Source organism: Barbatula barbatula, assembly GCF_947034865.1.
Source record: "Barbatula barbatula genome assembly, chromosome: 1".
NCBI lineage: Eukaryota > Metazoa > Chordata > Actinopteri > Cypriniformes > Nemacheilidae > Barbatula > Barbatula barbatula.
Window position 1 is genome coordinate 22,897,338 of NC_136766.1, and position 18,605 is coordinate 22,915,942.

The 18,605-nt window shown below is 39.8% G+C and overlaps 1 protein-coding gene across 1 annotated transcript in view; it reads right to left on the reverse strand.

Moving 5' to 3' along the window:
• The window catches only part of LOC306898110 (uncharacterized protein), a 55,382-nt gene that overhangs the window by 6,063 nt on the left and 30,714 nt on the right, over positions 1–18,605 (reverse strand). The window contains exon 2 of the mRNA XM_079463364.1: positions 16,349–17,983. Coding sequence (XP_079319490.1) covers positions 16,349–17,983 — 1,635 coding nt within the window. The remainder of the gene's footprint in view (positions 1–16,348; positions 17,984–18,605) is intronic.

Below are 18,605 nucleotides of genomic sequence, written 5' to 3' on the forward strand. Positions count from 1 at the left end.
CGCACTTGTGTGTGCGCACACACACCCCTCCCCCTTCCACTGGACACACACATGCATACACACTTGTGTGCAAAAGCTTACATACCGCATTCGCACAAAACATATTTACACATTAAAAATGTTCTCACACTTATACTGTACACACATTCGCGCACACACACCTGGGCGTAGAGGGAAAGAGCCTCTGCCAGGCTAGTGTTAACTTGGCAGAGGGCTTAATTTATTCAGCATTCATTCCTACCGCAGCTGGGCTCTCTGTCCTCAACCTTGCAGAACACACAATCGCATTTGGCCGCACCAGCATCCCGACGCCTTCAGTACCGAACTGATAGATTTTTGTATCTGTTCATGTGTTCAGTAAGAATGGAATCTGTGGCATTTTAGCAGGATTCTTGAGTTACAGGAATACTTCCAACGGGCTGACAGTGCACTTTGGAAAGTTGTAATTATTGCTTTCGTTAACTCTTGAAAATGAAATTAGAGTTGCAGTCTTCTAAACTCTCAGCGATTCTCTAACAATGCATCTTAGTCCTGCGGTGGACGCAGAGGCTTATTTGTTTGCATTTGTCTGAACTAGGCCCCTCTGCAATACCCTGCAACCATATTCTCTACCATCTGCGTACACCCCCACCCCGCTCCTGTACACCCCCCGTTCATCCACCTCAGGGCAAGGTCACTAGGGACAGGCTCGGCTCAGCCACTACACTACCACACAAAGACAACACAGTTGGCCTTCACTGTGTCTGACCATGTGTTTTATTAAGCCATTTTAGATGGCTGTCATGTCCATACTGTTAGACTGAATGTTTTCTTTTTAGTGTCGCTCATGTTATCTTATTTTATTTGGTCGCCTAAATTAATTATGATACAAAAATAAACAATTATTATATTATTGAAATCTTGACATTTTATTTTCTTAATGTTTGGATTCACATTAACAATGTATCTTTTTGGCCAGTTATCACATCAGTAGAATTAGGATGTTAAGTGAAAAAGTGTTACCTTTGTGTAATTTATATATCTGTAAATGGAACCTCGTGTGGATGCCTTTAATAATTAGCTTAATAAAAAATGTCCAGTGTCTGTTGAATTTCAACAAAATTAAACCTCAGGTACACCATATACACCATCAGTCAACCACAGGTTCAAGCTATATATTCCACTTTCTGTATTTCATGAAATAATATAATTGACTGATCAGTTTGCTGATGTGTTATATTCCCTGGTGGTGTAAAGACTGCTGTCATGTCTTTTTGTTGTTTACTTGATCACACGCCTTTTTTGACTTCCTGATCTACTGGGCAAACACAGTGTCTATTTGAATACACAGGCACGAGGGCTTTGTTTCAGCAAGGACTGTTTACAGCGAGAGAAAAAGTTTGATTTCCGTGTAGTTCTCCAGAGATCAAGATACCTCGTGCGTGTATTTGCTGTGTAGAATACAAAGGATACGGGTCTGTTGGCTAATACTAAATAATGATGAGGGAATGGGGAGAGATGATTGGGAGGAAACAGGAACAAAGAAATGTGGAGCATGTGTGTGTTACAAAGTTGTCTTCTCTCTCAGTCTCAATTGATACCAAAGCACTTTTCTTTTAATACGCACACACACGCGGATGTGTGAACTGAATATTATGTGACTATTTTGAAAGAACCTAACAGCATAGGAAATCAGTGACAAGTTATGACTTTTTCTTTATAAAACAGAACTGAGAGGATATCAGTACAATACTACAATATCGTGCTAATGCTTTCCTCAAATCTAATATTGAACACACATTTCCAGCTGGTTCAATCCATGCAATGGTGCTTGTTCATGTTTTGTGCTGCTTTTTAATAAATGTATTTCTAACTAAACATGCAATAACACTAAAAAACGTATATGAAAGCTTTTTCACAGTGATGTCACAAAATGAGCAATGGTTTCCCGAAGAACAATTCGAACAAAGTTTCTTATAAGAACCACATCTTTCTTTCCTACAAAGGTTTGTTGAATGTAACAGTTTCCTAATGCAACCATTTAGCCAAAAATGGTTATTCTATAGCATTGTGTATCTCCTTTTTTAAACCACCATGATACTATGAGCTTTATTTATAGTTTTAACAAACTTTTAAAAACATACATTAGATCTGCATTTTGTTTCATTCCGTTACGCTGAATTTAGCCATTTTTGAATGCAAGAACACACACTTATTGAAATAGTCGCATTTAAAAGGACATTGTACATATGCATACATTAAAGAATGATTTACACAAATTTGCGCTTTTGTTTTGTAAGCAAGGCCCTATAATTTTAGTATACAAAAGTTAAAAAGCACTTCAATATGAACAGCTTACATGGAGATGTTAGTGAGCTTAACTGAAAGATTGTTCATTTATTCATCTTCAGTTAAATTGCAAAGAAAGAGTTGTTGAAAACACGATGGGCTGAGTAGATTTCAGTGAACACGCCCCTAATTCTCTGGCTTTCAATGTGCAAGAACAGTCAACAGCACACCAGAACTTCCTTTCTGTAGACCACAAGTGTGTGTGTGTTATGAGAACGCACCAGGCAGAGTTTCAATGTGTCTGAGTCCCAGCACAATATTTTTTTCTTTTATTAATGCACTCTTTTATTATTTAACTCTTTCTAACGCAATTGTTATCAAAATCAATTGAACACTTGCACAGAACATACACCCAGTCGCTCTCTCTTTCTCTTTCAATCTCTCCCTCTCTAAGAGGGATCGTGGGGGGATTACTGCTGTCAAAATAGATCAGCTGCTTAGACCACTCACCCTTGTCTAAACCAGACTGCTACAAGCCTTATGAAACAGGCAATCCCTTATAAACACTTTATAAACACCTTACACACTCTCCGTAAACCTGTAATCATAGCTTATTAGCCTCTTAGACATTCCACAAAGCTGCCATGACAGGTTAATATAACACTCATCCAGCAAGGCTTTATCTTCCATCTTTCTAAGGTTCTGGCTCTGAATTCAGCACATTATGTGAACACACACAACAAATGCTAACAATTTAAATCTTTGTGTTGATTTAGCTTAAGGTTGAACCATAAACTGCGTCTGATGGCTAAATCCTTTGGTGGATGCTACACGTCTAATAATGCGGAAATAAGGAAGAGATAATGTATCAAGCTGGTCATTACCGAGGATCCAGTCCTTAAATAAAGCTTATTATGACTATTTGCTAAATAAGTAAACAAACATCAAATATTCATTCAAGCAGAACCAATATTATTGCGTGAGAAGAAAAAGACTATGGACTTATATATGACATGAATCTGACCCAGCTATCATTTCAGCGGTCACTTAACTATTCAACTGCAGACTGGTGCGATTGACCAATCATTATCAAGCAGTCCAGTGAGGTATGCAAGGTGTGTTTGTGTTCTGTGAATCTGCAGCCTGTTCAAGGCACTTTGCCATCCTTAGGGAAGAGAGACCTTGGGGTCCACCAGTTTTTTGATATCTTCATGCAAGGTTAACAACTTAAATCCACTGATAACATGTGCAAACACACACACGCATGTGCACCCACACACACACGCATGTGTCCTTGAGCATTCTCCTCTTCTGTCTGTGCTGCATCTTTAAGTTGATACGACCTGTATGTTTGTTTTTGGGGTGATTTTGTGAGGCCATTTTTATGTTAAAATCCATCATTTCAGCTTATCCTCCACAAGCACGTCATTAGATGGAGAAATTACCAGCAGGGACATGGAAGTCCTAAACCTCTTCTGTGTTTGTTTGGCCCCATGAGGTCTATAACATCTGAGCACTGTGATTCCTCTATTAACAGAGCTGTTGGCTTTTTAAAGCCAATGCAGGACTAAATTTAGCATAGCCATTCCTTTTCACTAAATTTCAATTCCCAAGAAACACGCAAAAATGAATGAACGGGTAGTTTTGGATAAATGCACATTTACTACAAACACAAAACAAGAATGTCGACCGTAATCGACATATCTGTGAGTTGCCTGCAAAAACGAAATGTCAAGGTGTATATTTCTCTTTCTCTCTGGCTTCCTCTGTTTCCTGGTACGTCTTATTCTGCCTTGTTTCTTCGAGCCCTTTCCCCTCAGTGAACAACTGCTTTAATAAAGCATCATAATCCTGGATGAATGAATTAGGTTAATGCTGGGGAACGGATGACACAAACAATATATTCTCTCTCTCCATCTCACTCTCACGCTCAGTAAGCATAGACTGTTCTTTTAAGCACTGCACACCCGGTTTCATTTGGTAAATTGATTGGGAGATTTGTGTGTTCAGTAGAAGATAAAGCCCCATGGGAGGAGTCCAAGAGCCGCTACCATTAAAACTGACAGATGTCAAACACACAAACACGGGGCAACGGCGGCATAACATTACGTTTTTTAATCGTTATTTAAAGGGGAAACGGAATAACATTCATGATTTTGAACTGTCTATTTTTAACCATGTTTTCTCTCATAGACAACAATTCTGTAATTTAGCTGAAATTAATGCTACAAAATCAGCCATTTCTTAACAAAAAAATGGTGTTAACATGTTATTGGTGATCTGTTTAATTATGCATGCCACATTTTCGTCCATATGTTCCTCAGCAAGCACGCTACAGAGGAGGTAGAAAGAAGCACTGTGTGTGCAATGATCTCCTGTCGTGGAGGGAATAAAGCAGACGAGAATATACTGAAATCACTTTCACAGCATTTGCTGGACCGCCAACTTTAAACTTAAATAATTTCGTGATGTCACTGCAATATGTCAGAGTAATTGTTGCAGAGCAATCTTGCACAGATTTATCAAAGATACACATGAAGGATTAGACATTGTGCATTGTTGGTTGGTGTAAAAATGAGTAACCCTACACATAAGAGAGGATAAGGTTTCTGGGTTTAACGTTAAGACATGACGCTGTAACGTCAGTCTAACCACTGACACGAACCATTGTGTGGGCGTGTTCTCACATACACACAAACACGTATTGTATAACAGCCAGCAACAAACATGCACATATACATATATATACGGGTGCCGTGTCATGATGTCTGCAAGTGGTCGACTTAGTGGGCCATAGCCACACCTCCATGTGTTTCTTGGCCAATAGGAGTGAAGGACTGGGTGTGCCCATGGATTGTGGGATTAAATGAGCAGATTTCACCAAATACACCACAGTGTTATGACTGAACCTGAACTGTTGCACAGACTTGTTTGTTTGTGCCCCATCTCTCTCTCATCCTCTTTACAGTGATGCCAAACCTGAAAGAACTCTTTATGCCTATCAGAACAATTTATACTTGTCAGTGGGTGCCTGCAGATGCGTATGAATGCAGGTGATGAAAGGCTGGATGTTTAATAGACAAAAATAAATCAGCACATTTATTTTTGGCATAAAGATCTGTAAGATGATGTCATATAGCTTTTGTTGCTATGCTTAACAACGGTTAAAAAGATGGTGGTACACACTCTTAAAAATAAAGTTGCTTAAAAGGTTCTTCACAGCGATGCCATAGAAGAACTTGTTTTGATTCCAGAAAAAGGGTTTTTAAAGCGGATGTATTGCATACTTCCTATCTTCGATGAGTCTTTAGTTTGATCACATTTATAGAAGACCGATAGAGATGTACGATTGTTTCGGAAAATATGACTGCGTGCAGGGGGGTCGGTGGGAGGGTTATGGTAGTAACTAAAGCACGAGCACACAATACATCATTGCATGATCCCTGCCTAGCTGTTTATTCAAGTTTGTGCACAGACGCTCAAGTTTGCAACATGCCAATTGCCAACAAATAAAGCGCAGACATATGACTCAGTTTGACTTACCGTGTGCGGTTTATGACCGGCATATTTTTGCTCTGGGACCGCATTATATCCACAATTTATATAACATCCCTCACTGAAATGCAGTGAACAAACAAACATGGCTGAACTTCACGAACGGAGTGCTCTCTCTCTCTCTCTTGCTCTAGTTGGTTGACGAGTGGGCATGCTCCTCCCGCTTTCACTGGTTGATGCCGGGGCGTGCTCTTTCATCTCCCTCTCGCGGGTTGACGCATGCTTTTCCGGGGAAATTGTCCAATAAGGGACTAAGAAAAGTAAGGCAATTTTATGTTTGAAAAAACTTTTCGAAACTCATGAACGCTGGGGGAGGGTATCGAACACAGAAATACTATGCGATACGCCCAACTCGTTGACCATGTCAAGCATGAGAAGCCAACACGTTTAACCTTGTAAAGAAGTCTGAATGCATGAAGGTTCTTAATAGAACCTCAATCACATTTTTTAAGGACCGCACAGAAACGTAAGCAAAACAAAAGATAAGAAATAAACTCATCGCGTTAATTTTCCATGTCCTCTCTTCTGTCTAGCGAATACTCTGGAAAATTATTTTTATTGCTTTACAGTTTTTATCGCTTCAACTGATTCATCAAAAAGAAGGAACATTTTTAACATGTTTTTCGTTACACAAGCTCTACTGAACAACAATATCTTGCAGATGCAGAGTGTAGTTGCATCTAAAATGTATCTTTACTATAGAAACGTTCATGTTAACAATAAAATTCCCTAATTTCTCAGCTTTTCAGGACTGAGGAAACCCACATCTCCTACCATTTTCTAATACTCCGATATTAGGCACCAAAACATTGCAATCTTTAAAGCATTCTAGTGACAGTAAAGACGGTTTGAGATTGTTGTATTTTACACCCCTAAAATAATGTATTTGTAGCATGGAGAGCTTTATTAGGCCACGGGTGATGGAGGGGGAAGGAACAGGATGAGCGACAGAGAGAAAGAGAGAGAGAGAGACTTAACAGCCATCAGATATGATTACAGACTGATACACTTCTCCCTTACAACTGTGACTGATGTATTTACCTAATGCTCAAAACAACATGTTCTTTAAGCTACAAACCAGACTCAAAATCAGATTCTGTAACTCTCTCCTGCACTGCTGCATTGTTCACTACTGTGCCGCAATAAAAGTAGAACAAAGGCTCAAATGTTCAGCACAATTTTTCCCTCTCTCCCTTTTTCTCTCTCTCTCTCTCCTTCATCACTCTCTCCACAGGGTGTCTGAAAGAAGGCGAAGAAAAGACAACAACAAATGACTGCACGTCACACAGAACGAATGGAGGAGAAATAGAGGGAGAGAGAGAGAGAGAGAGAGGAACACACCCAAACAGGAGCAGGACACATTCAGAAAACACTGAATCAGCATCTACCACAGCAAGAGCTGTTGTCTAAAAGACCTGTATGTGTGAGTGTGTACGGGTCGGTAAAGAAATATGTTTGTGTCTGTGTGAGCCATAGAGTGAATCTGTATAAGTGTTTGTATGAATGCCCACTGGCATGGGTGAGGAGCGCCTTGGTGAAAAATAAATTAATCCAGCAGAGAAGTTGCCCATATATTTATAATAAAAGATTTCTAGCTATGAAGAACACACACACATATGCATGTAACCGTTTTAAAGGAAGACGAAATGAAGACTCCAGTCAGGTAAGGGATCTAGTAAATATAAATGTTTTACATATTTTTTAACATAAATTTACATTAGGGTGTCCCCTGGCAGCATTACAAGATATACAAGTTACAACTAAAAACGACAAAACATAAAAATAATGATACTGTCTAACTTTTAATGATCTAATCAAAACTGTTTTAACCAAAAATATATTCTTTTGGCTTTTTGCTTCAGACTTGACATACCAGAGACTTGAACAAACACGTGATGAAAACACATGAAACCATCCATACGTAAATGTACCGTAGCTGTCAAACAGCCAGTCATCACTGTCGACGCTGGCTTCATGTTGCGTTAGACTCAATTTGACATTTATATAACCCACTGTAACACAAACACAGTGTCCAACCGAATCCAAAAGTCATCACATACACACACGTGGCTGGTGTGCCGTGTCCATTTGCGTTTGTATAAATTGATGCTAAACATACAAAAAGAGCAGTTTTACAACTCTGCTAAGGAATTATAGACTAAACATTCCACAGATGTAGGATTTTGGATAAATGATACAATGACTTGTGTTGCTCATCATTCTCTTTGCTTTATACAAGGATGCTTTATTTATTCGTAACGTAAACTACACATACTGTACAACTGAGAAAATTTGAACTTTTTTTCTTCACTACTGAATAAATATCAGCAAGTCTGATATTACAAAATAAAAAGCTCTTGTGTAGGTGGTGTTTTTTGGAAGTGTGCGTTCATGTGCATTACTGAGATACTTTAGTAGCGTGTGAGTGTGTGTGTAGCAGCAGCTCCCAGAACTCAGTCACCAAGACAGTCTCACTCTGTCTGCCTCCTGTCTCTCTCTCTCTCTCTCTCTCTCTCTCTCTCTCTCTCTCTCTGTGCTCACACACTGTTTTCTATGTCTGCTGCAGTCTCCAGTCTGGAGTCGGACTGCCAGTGTATCCACACTGACGCTCTGCTATCTCTCTTTCTCTCATTCCCCTTCTCTCCCCCCACAGTAAAATGAAAAAGAGAGAGAATTAAACATGAGCCGAGTTTGAAACGACAGAGCATTTGGTGCAGATGCATTTAATTGTTTGATTAAAACAGAAGCTTAATACAATATTTATACACACATTACCTCAAAAAACAAACAATGAAATGATAGGTAAACATGTGAGTCACAGGAATATGAAATTGTCTATGTAAGAATCTGATGTGTGTATGATATTTACAGTAGGATTCTGGCTCTCCTATTCTGTTGATCAAATACAGTCAGATGTGAAGACTGAATGTTCCCTCTATCTTTCATGGGTACAATATACAGAAGTGAACACAGCAAGGTTTCTCTTTTTACTTTCTCCCTCACTCACATGCACATTAAACAGACCCCAGTGATACACCGGTAACATAATAATGATTATTTCCCCTGCAGAGTCTTTCTCTGTTCCTCTGACCTGATTCAAACCCAGCAGACAGATAATGAAGCTTCAACTTTCTGTTTGATCACAGACTAGCCATAGAAGTGTGAATCTGACCCTGGCAAATAGCAACTGAACCATATGTGCGTACGCACAAATATTTTTTACAATGTGTAAATCATTGTTTTATGGGTCTCTAAGGAGGCGTTTACATGATAGTTCTCAACTAAAAATGGAAAACCCGTTGGCCCGGTTTCACAGAAAGGGCTAAGTTTAGGTCAGGACTAAGCCTTACTTGAAGTCGGACATTTAAGCAGCTTTTTGTTCTGCTGAACACAAAGAAAGATAGGCTATCTGGAGGAATGTTTGTAAACAGTTCTGGGGCACTATTGACTGTCATAGTAGGGAAACACACCAGAACCGATTGGTTACAAGCATTCTTTCAAATCTCTTATTTTGTGTTCAACAGAACGAAGACATTATTACAGGTTTGGAACAACTTGAGGGTGAGTAAATGATGACAGAGTTCTCATTTTTGGGTGAACTGTTTCTTTAACCCTTTTAAAGCGGACATGTCTTCGCCAAGATATCTACCCAGCGGCATTCATTTTACCATAACTCTGCAACCATTTTATTTATTGCTCATAAAAGTAGACAAACTGTGCTTTTTGAACATATATGGTATATGACAGCAATGTCTTGCGTTTTGTCAGCCAATCGCTGCAGGGAGCAAATATGAACAAGTAGTTACTTATCTGCTGTTTTTGTGGAGCGCTCTAATAAAACTGGAAAACAAAACATGCCAAAGAGGAGATACACAACAGAGGAGGCGATTGGGATGATTTTTGACAAAGAAACCTGTGTGATGTGGGCCTGTGCTTGCAAGTAGACAGGAACTGCCTCAGACACCACCACATTTGAGTGAAAAGTGCGAAAAATACACCTGGAGAACTCTTGAATGAAAACTATATACATGAGTGACACTAAAAATGCTTTTATGCATGTACTACAGTATATTTTCCAAGTCTGAAGTGCTATATTCTTTCGTTCTTGGTTTTTTTGAGAATTTCTAAATAAAAATCATAAAAAAAAATTCCTTTTTTAAATTTGTGTCTATTCTATTTACAATATCACAACACACAGTAATGTTCAATAACCTTATTTATTTAAAGACATTTGTTTTCTGAAAAAAAAATACATTGCACATGATGATGGCACATTGTGTTAGAATTTAATTGACAGTTGTGACGTGTGAAAACAGCCTATTTTTGCTTCAGGTTCTAAAGGGTTAAGACAGCTCAAACATCCCCATTCACACATATTGACGCTTTGACAATGTTGTTGTCTGTATGCAAAAACATTTGATTTCAGACAGATGTAACATATGTACTTAAGCATAAACCTCATCCTTAAATGATAAGTGGGTTTTGGGTTAACAGGGCTTTAAAAACTTTTATAACCGAAGATTAGTCAGGATAATTTATTTCATATAATAATGTCCTTAATATAAACTGTTCAGTAAGGGCCAAGCGAAACAGAACATATTGATAAAACACATAAACAAATGTTAACTTACACACGCGACAAATCCCTACCGATAAAATGTGGCGAAATGTGATCGTTTGATAACAGCAACACGCTCTCTCTCTCTATCTGGCTCTGTCTCTTTGTCCGTCTCTCTCAATATTTCTCTCAGACACATTTATGTACAGCTGACCCACTTAGAGCTTTTAAAAATGGTTAAAATCAGTGAATGTGCCCAAGCAGAAGAGAAGTGCAAAACAAGGTTAGACTCTCCACACCCTGCTGGGATGACTGCTGTGGATGTGTGTGTGGTGTTGGCATGAAATATTTTCTCCTGTGTCTGTAGCCCCATCCATTTCAGCCTTGAAGGAAGGACATGAACACACACTTAACATGAGAGAGTGAGTGAGAGAGAGAGATTCCAACAGGACCGAGTGGTAATTTACGGCAGTATTTTTGCATTAATACATTCTGTAAAGATAACAGGGCGATCAATACTCTGTCCTAAATTTACACTTATAAATTCTTAACCATCCTGAAAACCACACCACCGAAGAACAAACTTAAGTATTTCAATTGTAAAAAAAGACAGCAAAGTGATTATATAGAGAGTAAATGGGAAATTTAGTTTGAAGGCTCAATCTGGCAATTTTCTGGATGAAAAAACAAAACAAAAATGAGTTATGAAGCAAGTACGTGCAACAGCGTTATTCAAAACTGTTTTCCTACCTTACACCGATTTGTAACAACGGTAGCTTATAATAATGATCTACAAGTTGTAAAGTAACCCGTAATTTCCTTTTTCAAACAGAGATGGCGATATAGAGGCAAAGTTACGGATTGTAGATTTAATGTTATTTAATGATATGTTAACGCAACAAATCTCAACAAGAGATCTCAAAAATATCATAACTGTGCTTGAGGTTTCAAGATATCAAAGTTTAAATTAAAAAGACGAAATAGTAATTGATATTATTATGAGCATAAACACAGAAAATCTTCCAGAAACTAACTACACCCCCACATATCTCTATAGAATAACACTTCCTCATTGGGCAGAACACCATGCATTTTGAATTATGAATAACAATATAATGTACACTCTAAAATGTCATTCAAATCATTTGCTTTAATTGTTTTGGAAAATAATCCAGTTATACCAGTAGGCCCAGCCAACTTTACTAGATACCTCAAATTAAATGATTTAATGAGACTTTCCATTCTATTATTATAGTAGGCCTACATGTAAATTCAAATAGGTCATACATGAAATGTAAGTTCAACTAAATAATATAACTATATAACACATTTTGTTGACAGATGTAAGAAATCAAAATGTCACTTATAAACATACTAGCACATGGTAATGCACTAATCATTAGGTAAGACAGGTCGGAGACTGTATGATTTCCATTAAATCTTATCTAAGCAATACAATTTTCCTCTGGGGAATGACAACTAAATCTTCATATGTAAAGAAAGCACATTTCAATACACAGTTCAGTACTAATCCACCTTAATCAATTCTCCTTAAAAGCATGTCACTCATCAACTGTGCTCGCATCTCCTTGTTTCTGACCTTGCATTCCCTTGAACACCAATTTGACGCTACCAAAACGACATCAAAAAGTACTCTAGTCATATAAATCAGTCAGCTCAAAGCCCACCTGGGGTTCTCAAGCGAACCACTTAAACAGACAGAAAAGCGACTAGAAGCGGCTTCACATGTGACATGACAGCACATACCACAAAGTCACAAATCAGGCATGCTTAAAAACTGTAGGCTCAGTGTGTGTGTGTGTTTGCTGTGTTGATGGGTGGGGTCTGTGAGCAGGGGTTTCTGTTCAGTATATGTGGTCAAGAAAATAAAGGTTAAAAAAATCTTGTCCACTGCAGCTGTGAGGGCAGTACAACACACACACACACACACACACACACACACACACACACACACACACACACACACACACACACACACACACACACACACACACACACACACACACACACACACACACACACACACACACACACCTCTAGGGTTATCCAATCTGTCACACCAAGGCGTAGAGGAGAGCGAAATGAGCGAAGGAGAAAAGAAGCACAAAGAGAATGAAATGGAGAATGTGGCAAAAAGGCAAGTAAAGGACAAAAGGGTTTATTTTCATGCTTAGAGAACTGGAACTGACGACAAAACAGACATTTGAAGCAGAATTTACGGTTCTCTGATTTACAAATACTGTATACTCCTTTCTATGTGAACATTTAACAAGCCTTTCCTCTTTTTGGGGAATTACAATGAATAGCTCTGAGTTAATCTGTCTCACTTTTTCTGAATGAAAAGTTTCAGCAAGAGGTTAAAGCGGCAGTCCGGATGATTGGCTTCTTTGTCGCCATCTCAGTTTGTAATTGCTACTGCAAGTGATGTGCGGAGGTAGTTTCTTTAAGTGAGTTGTGATTTGGCACTGCTCAACTGCGCGGATGAGTCTGAAGTTTTGAGTCGTATGGCACGTATGGCCTGTGACAGTGGACCGGTGAGAATTGTCACTGTACATCAGAAGCGAGTAATAAACGTAACAGATAACAATGCAGATTATATTACATGAAACAAAAAAGAACATAAACAGACCCAAATAGCGCAAAACTGCCGTTTTGGCCAAAAGTCGTTTTTGTTATTTCTCATGGAAACTTGAACCGGACAGAAGATTGACGAACACGACCTAGGTCTCAAATGCAGACAAATGCAGACAGTTACGGTCATATATCATTCTACACCACACAAATATATATACATAAACTATACGCAAGGCCTTGCCATCATGTCTGGGAAATAAGTCTGTAAATTTGAGTTAAATCACAGGCTTTACTTATCACGTGCGAGTGCATCACATGAAATACAGATGTGGGGAGGTAATTTCTAAATCACACGAGGTTCCCAGATAATACTAATCCTGTGCAAAAAGGGCTTAAGTTACATTTATCATAATGAACATTAAAAAGAGAGAAAGAACAACCGATGAAACTGTGTCCCCGTCTGTAACAGAACAAGTGCGCTACGGTTTTTGTGTTATCTATTGAAATATTAAAAGTCTTACCTGTTCTGTTCAGAAAAATAAATCCATCTCTGTAAATATTAATTCTTGTTTTCGCACGAGTCCAATCACATTCCTCTTTTCTTTGTAAACTCATCAGTTCGTATTTCTTGGTTCCCACAACTGATGAATCCCCAGATGTCAGCACACCACTGCTTGGCGTTTAAAAGTAAAAGTACTGAAGGGCGCCATAAATAATACTAAAAGTTTCGAAAAAAAAATGTGTGTGTACAATGCTATCCCTGTCACCCGCAGCATCCACACGCAGCCTAGCAGCAGCCAGCCGGATCCTCTTCGTTCTGTTCACGAATGTGAACCATTATTACAAGCTTTCCGTGGTGAATCAAGCAAGGTTAGTGAGACGGTTTTAAACACCATCCTTTCATGTACTTGCTCAATAATTGGTTTAAGCTCATTTTTACTCAAAATAGTTTACAGACTGCCACTTTAACGCATAAAAAGAACAGGCAATATCTGCTTTTTTCCTACACAAGTGACCACAAACAGACTGCTGTAAGCATGTGAGAGAGAGAGAGACAGAGAGAGAGAGAGAGAGAGAGAGAGAGAGAGAGAGAGAGAGAGAGAGAGAGTTTGTCTATGTTTGTGTAGGAGGAGGGAATCCCCACTTGAGTCATAGCTGGGAACTCTACTGGTGTTGAGTTCTTGTGAAGAGTGAACCCCTGATAGAAATCAAACTTTTGTTTCTGTCATGTTCCTTTATCATGTCACCTATTTCCATATGCTAGAAACTTCCAACGTATAAAGTCATCAATTACACTCTCAAAGGCAAACACAATTCTTAGGTGTTTAATGTGTTGCTGTGAGGTTGCCAGAATGTTCTGTGTTGTTGCAGGCAACAATTATATCGATAGTGCTTACGAAGTTAAACACCCGGACTTAATACCGCTAAATTTAAGATAAATTATCTGCAGCAAGCACCACTAACAAATACATCACATAAAGAATGTGTACAATTAAAAATGACAAAAGTTTGAATTAACTATTGATGTTTGATTTAACAAATATTTTTGGAATCTGGTTGAATACTAGCAATTTAACAGTGTTTGCGTGTAAGTAAGCAAAGAGAGAGAGAAGATAGAAAAAGAGAGATTAAGAGGCTAGTTAGTTTTGGGGGCAGAAACTTTGTTCAAAATCCCTCTTCAGTTTGCAACTATGCTTGCCAAGAAACCAAAGAACCCCCCCCTCTCAATCTCCTCCAAAATTCATTATCTTTTATTGGTGTGATGAAAGAGGGCCACTGGGCTGAAAGAGGAGGACCCTGCCTTCAAACAGACCGCCAGGCAGTCAGAGAGAATGTGCAGCGGTACTTTGAAACTCTATAGGCGTCGCACACATTAACACACACAGTCTTTGTCTCTTTACCGCGGATATACAAAGATGCACCAAGGAGAAAAACATTCCCTCTCCAGGCACACGAAAAACAACTTAAACATCCATCTTCTTCCTAATCGTATTTCCACTCAACTACAAACAAACTGAAAATATCTTCCTAGGCAGCTCACACTCAAACAATCTGAAACAACAAAGTATACTGGCTCTTAGCGCGAATGCTTATTACATACAAAGGCTCACATTCCTTTACTCTTGGTTCGGCTGTCCATTCAGTTAACCTTTGGCGTTTCTAACTGCCCCCCCTCGCACATACACACATCGTAATGAGTTGGAACACCCATTCCCTCCCTTCCCATGGTACAAACCACAGGGTGCCCCCTCCTCTACGCTTCTCAAAAGCAAGCCGATTCTCCCCCTGCATGTAGCAAGCACATTTAAAGCTACACAACAAATGGAAAAACCCATGGCCATGTTTCAGGGTATTGAGGTTGTTAATTGACTCTACAAGTGTGCCACAAAATCTCTGTTGTTGACGCCATGTCTTTTTCATTTGTGTTTAATCATTTGTGGACAGAGGAAAGAACACCTACAACAACAGTCACTGTCTGTTTTCAAACTGCAGTAAAACAGCAATTAAATGTCTTAAACTTGAACCAAATTCCAAACAAGAACGCAGTAAATGAAATACCACACTCCAAAAATAAATTTTTTAGATATCTGTACTGAGAACAAGACTGCATTTTTAAAAATCAAGATACATTTACTTGAGCAACAAAATTAAGGGCCCTATTTGCTAAACACAAAATTAGCGTGAGAGCGCAATTTAAAAACAACGGAGTGGAAATTTCTGCGGCCGATTTAGTATATCTAATTTCCATAATGAGCGACATAATCTACCAAGAGCAGCGCAAATTAGTGCAGGGTTTAAGCAACTGTGTCCATATCTTTTCAGTGCAAAATCTTTCACTGCGTATAAGTAAATCTTGACACTACTTTTTTTATGCCAAAAGCATTTGTGCTCATATAAGCTATTAGTAAATCTGAAGTCTTGTTTGTAGAACAATGTATATGAGTCTATGCTTAGAACAATATAACATCTACAAAAGGTAGCTAAGGTAACCTACTATGGTAAGAAAATGCACAAATTTATGTTTCTTGGTCCATAGGCAGATTTTTTTCTTAATAAAAAATAATCTAAAAAAACAAGGTATTCATCTTTGTAGTGTACTATTTGAGACCCAGTCTGTGAAAACCCAGCTAAAGTCATTTTGTTGTGATGTACTGTTTTCTACATTAAACCATCCAACAAAATGTAAACAACATCCTGTAAAAAGAAAACCTTGTCAAAGATTAAAATTAATGGTTACAATTAAACTTGTAATGCTAATTATCTCATAATTAGATGTTGCTACTTTAGTCTGGCCTTCACAGATAGAGTTACATTTATCCATGTTGATAAACAGACTACACCGCAATTTAAGAAATAAGGGAAAGTACTTACATCTCTGCAATGAGGCCCAATAGCACCTGCCTGCATCCCCCTTTGCATGCGCTGTGGCAGTAGATGCGTGTGTCCGCCAGCTGATGTGGGTGGTGTGGGCTGCATGCTAACACTGCGGTATCCTGACACAGCCAGAGGACCCATTTTGGCCACAGACGGATCTGGGTCAAAATGTCTTAATGGCTTAGTGTTATTGAAAGAGTACGGTTCTGGACCCATACCACCTGTGGTGGTCTTGCTTAGAGAAGGTTTCCCCTGTACGGTTTGTGCCTGCATTAGAATCTTAAGGCTGCTGCTAGGCGGCTGGTTGGATGTGATGGCCTTAAACAGCTGACTAGACATACCGGGCGTTTGATTATTTTGTGAGTTGAAAAGATGCCCTTGAGTAGGGGGTTGCACCACTGGTTGGCATTGCCCGGCTGGGTTGGGATGTTTATCTGGTCGGTAAGGAGGTGATGGTCGAGTGCTGCTTGATGTTGGGGCCACACCAGCAAGATAACTTGCCTGGGAACCTTGGATAGCGGTGCCTGAACCCCCTGATGGAGCATTTCCTGACAGAAGACTATTCTGGGGGCTAAAAGGAGGCTGCGCTATTGCTGGGCTAGCAAGCTTTTCAGGTCTGTAGGGTGGGGAAGGTCCAGTCGATGGGGCCGGAGCCATGCTAGAGATTAAAGAATTCTGGGGGCTCTGAATATTTCCTGCTGGGCTGAAGGGCTGTTGATGAGGTGATGAGTTAGGTAGTTTGTCAGTTGGTCGGTAGGTTGGAGAAGGACCAGCCCAGGAAGTGCTCTGTTGACTCAATCCAGACAACCCTGACTGTGCAGATGGTGGACCTGCATTGTTGGAAGGATGGTGCTTACTATTTGATGCCATCTGTTGAAGGTGTTGGGCTCTGGACACCTCATGCCATCCAGGTCGACTTGATAAGGCGGCAGAAAGCATGGGTGATTGGTTCTGCCCTTGCGAAGAGGACGATGATAGAGGTGATGCTGAGAGTGGAGACTGTACTGGTTTGGAAGGGTGTGGTAGGGTATATGGGGCCCCTGCAGGACTTGGACCCAATTGAGGGGAACCAGCCTGAGAGAAACCTGGGGACTGAGTGAGTTGGGCCTCTAGATGTGACTGTCTCTGTGGGGACCTTTTGGCAGTCCCATTACCTCCAAAACCTCCTGCACTACCTGCATGGTCATCACTTTCTTTACCAAGTATCTTCTCAATGTCAAGCTCTGGTAGAGAGGGATCAGGGTTCTTGGTGAGTTCATCCAAAATCTCCTGCAGTTCCTGTTCTACTGAAGGAGTGGCAGAACTCCCATTTGGGTTAAAGTTATTTGTCAAGCCCCCTGAGCCTCCCCCACCCCCTGGTGTGGATCCAGGGCTAGCGTTTGGGGGTACGGAATATGGTGAACCCAAACTGTTGTTGTTACTGTGTAGTCGGTTACCTTCCAGAACACCTCCCTGGTTGCCCATCCCAGAAGGGAATGGGGGCTGAGGGTAACTTGAACCCATGGACATGGTGACATCCTCCAGACATAGTCGTTTGGCACCTCCTTGGGTCATAGACGTGTCAGAGACCCTGTTAACTGATGAAGAACTCTCTGCGGCCCCAGTAAATTTCCTCTTTAGGGATCCTGTAAGCTGGGGAGACAAAAAAGATATGATCATGTTACCACTGCAAATAATAGAACAAGATGATGGTGTGTGACAATATCCATAACTGCCTCAATTTGAACATTCCTTTAAATTTCTCGAGTATATATTTAGATCTTTTGGCAATGGCTTGATTGTGTTACCATGAGCAGACTGGTTTGTCACCACCCACAAATTGTCTGTGGGGATCTCAAGGCTCTATCTTTCTACACTCTCAGTATGAATGCCTTTTCCAAAATTGGCTTTTTTGGTCCTAAGCCTTCCAAGGGCCCAGCTGTTGTCCAATGGTGCCAGAAGTGGGATCATTCAACAGACTGTTTCCATTAATGCGTGGGTCAAAACCCTGCACGCCTTCTCCATTACCCCATCCTCCCAATTCTACCCCTCTGGAGAGCCCTTTTAGCGGATTAAAACTTAAGAGCCGCCAATCAAAAAACACTCATTGACATTCAGAAAGAAGTTGTTTGCAAACTTGCAAATCACACAATATAAAGAGAGAGGCTGGCATTTCTTCAGATGTGTTGCCCCAAAGGAATTCCTATTATGGAAAGCAACAAACACTGTACTGAAAGTTACAAAGCTGCTAGGCTCTAATGGTATATTCATTTAA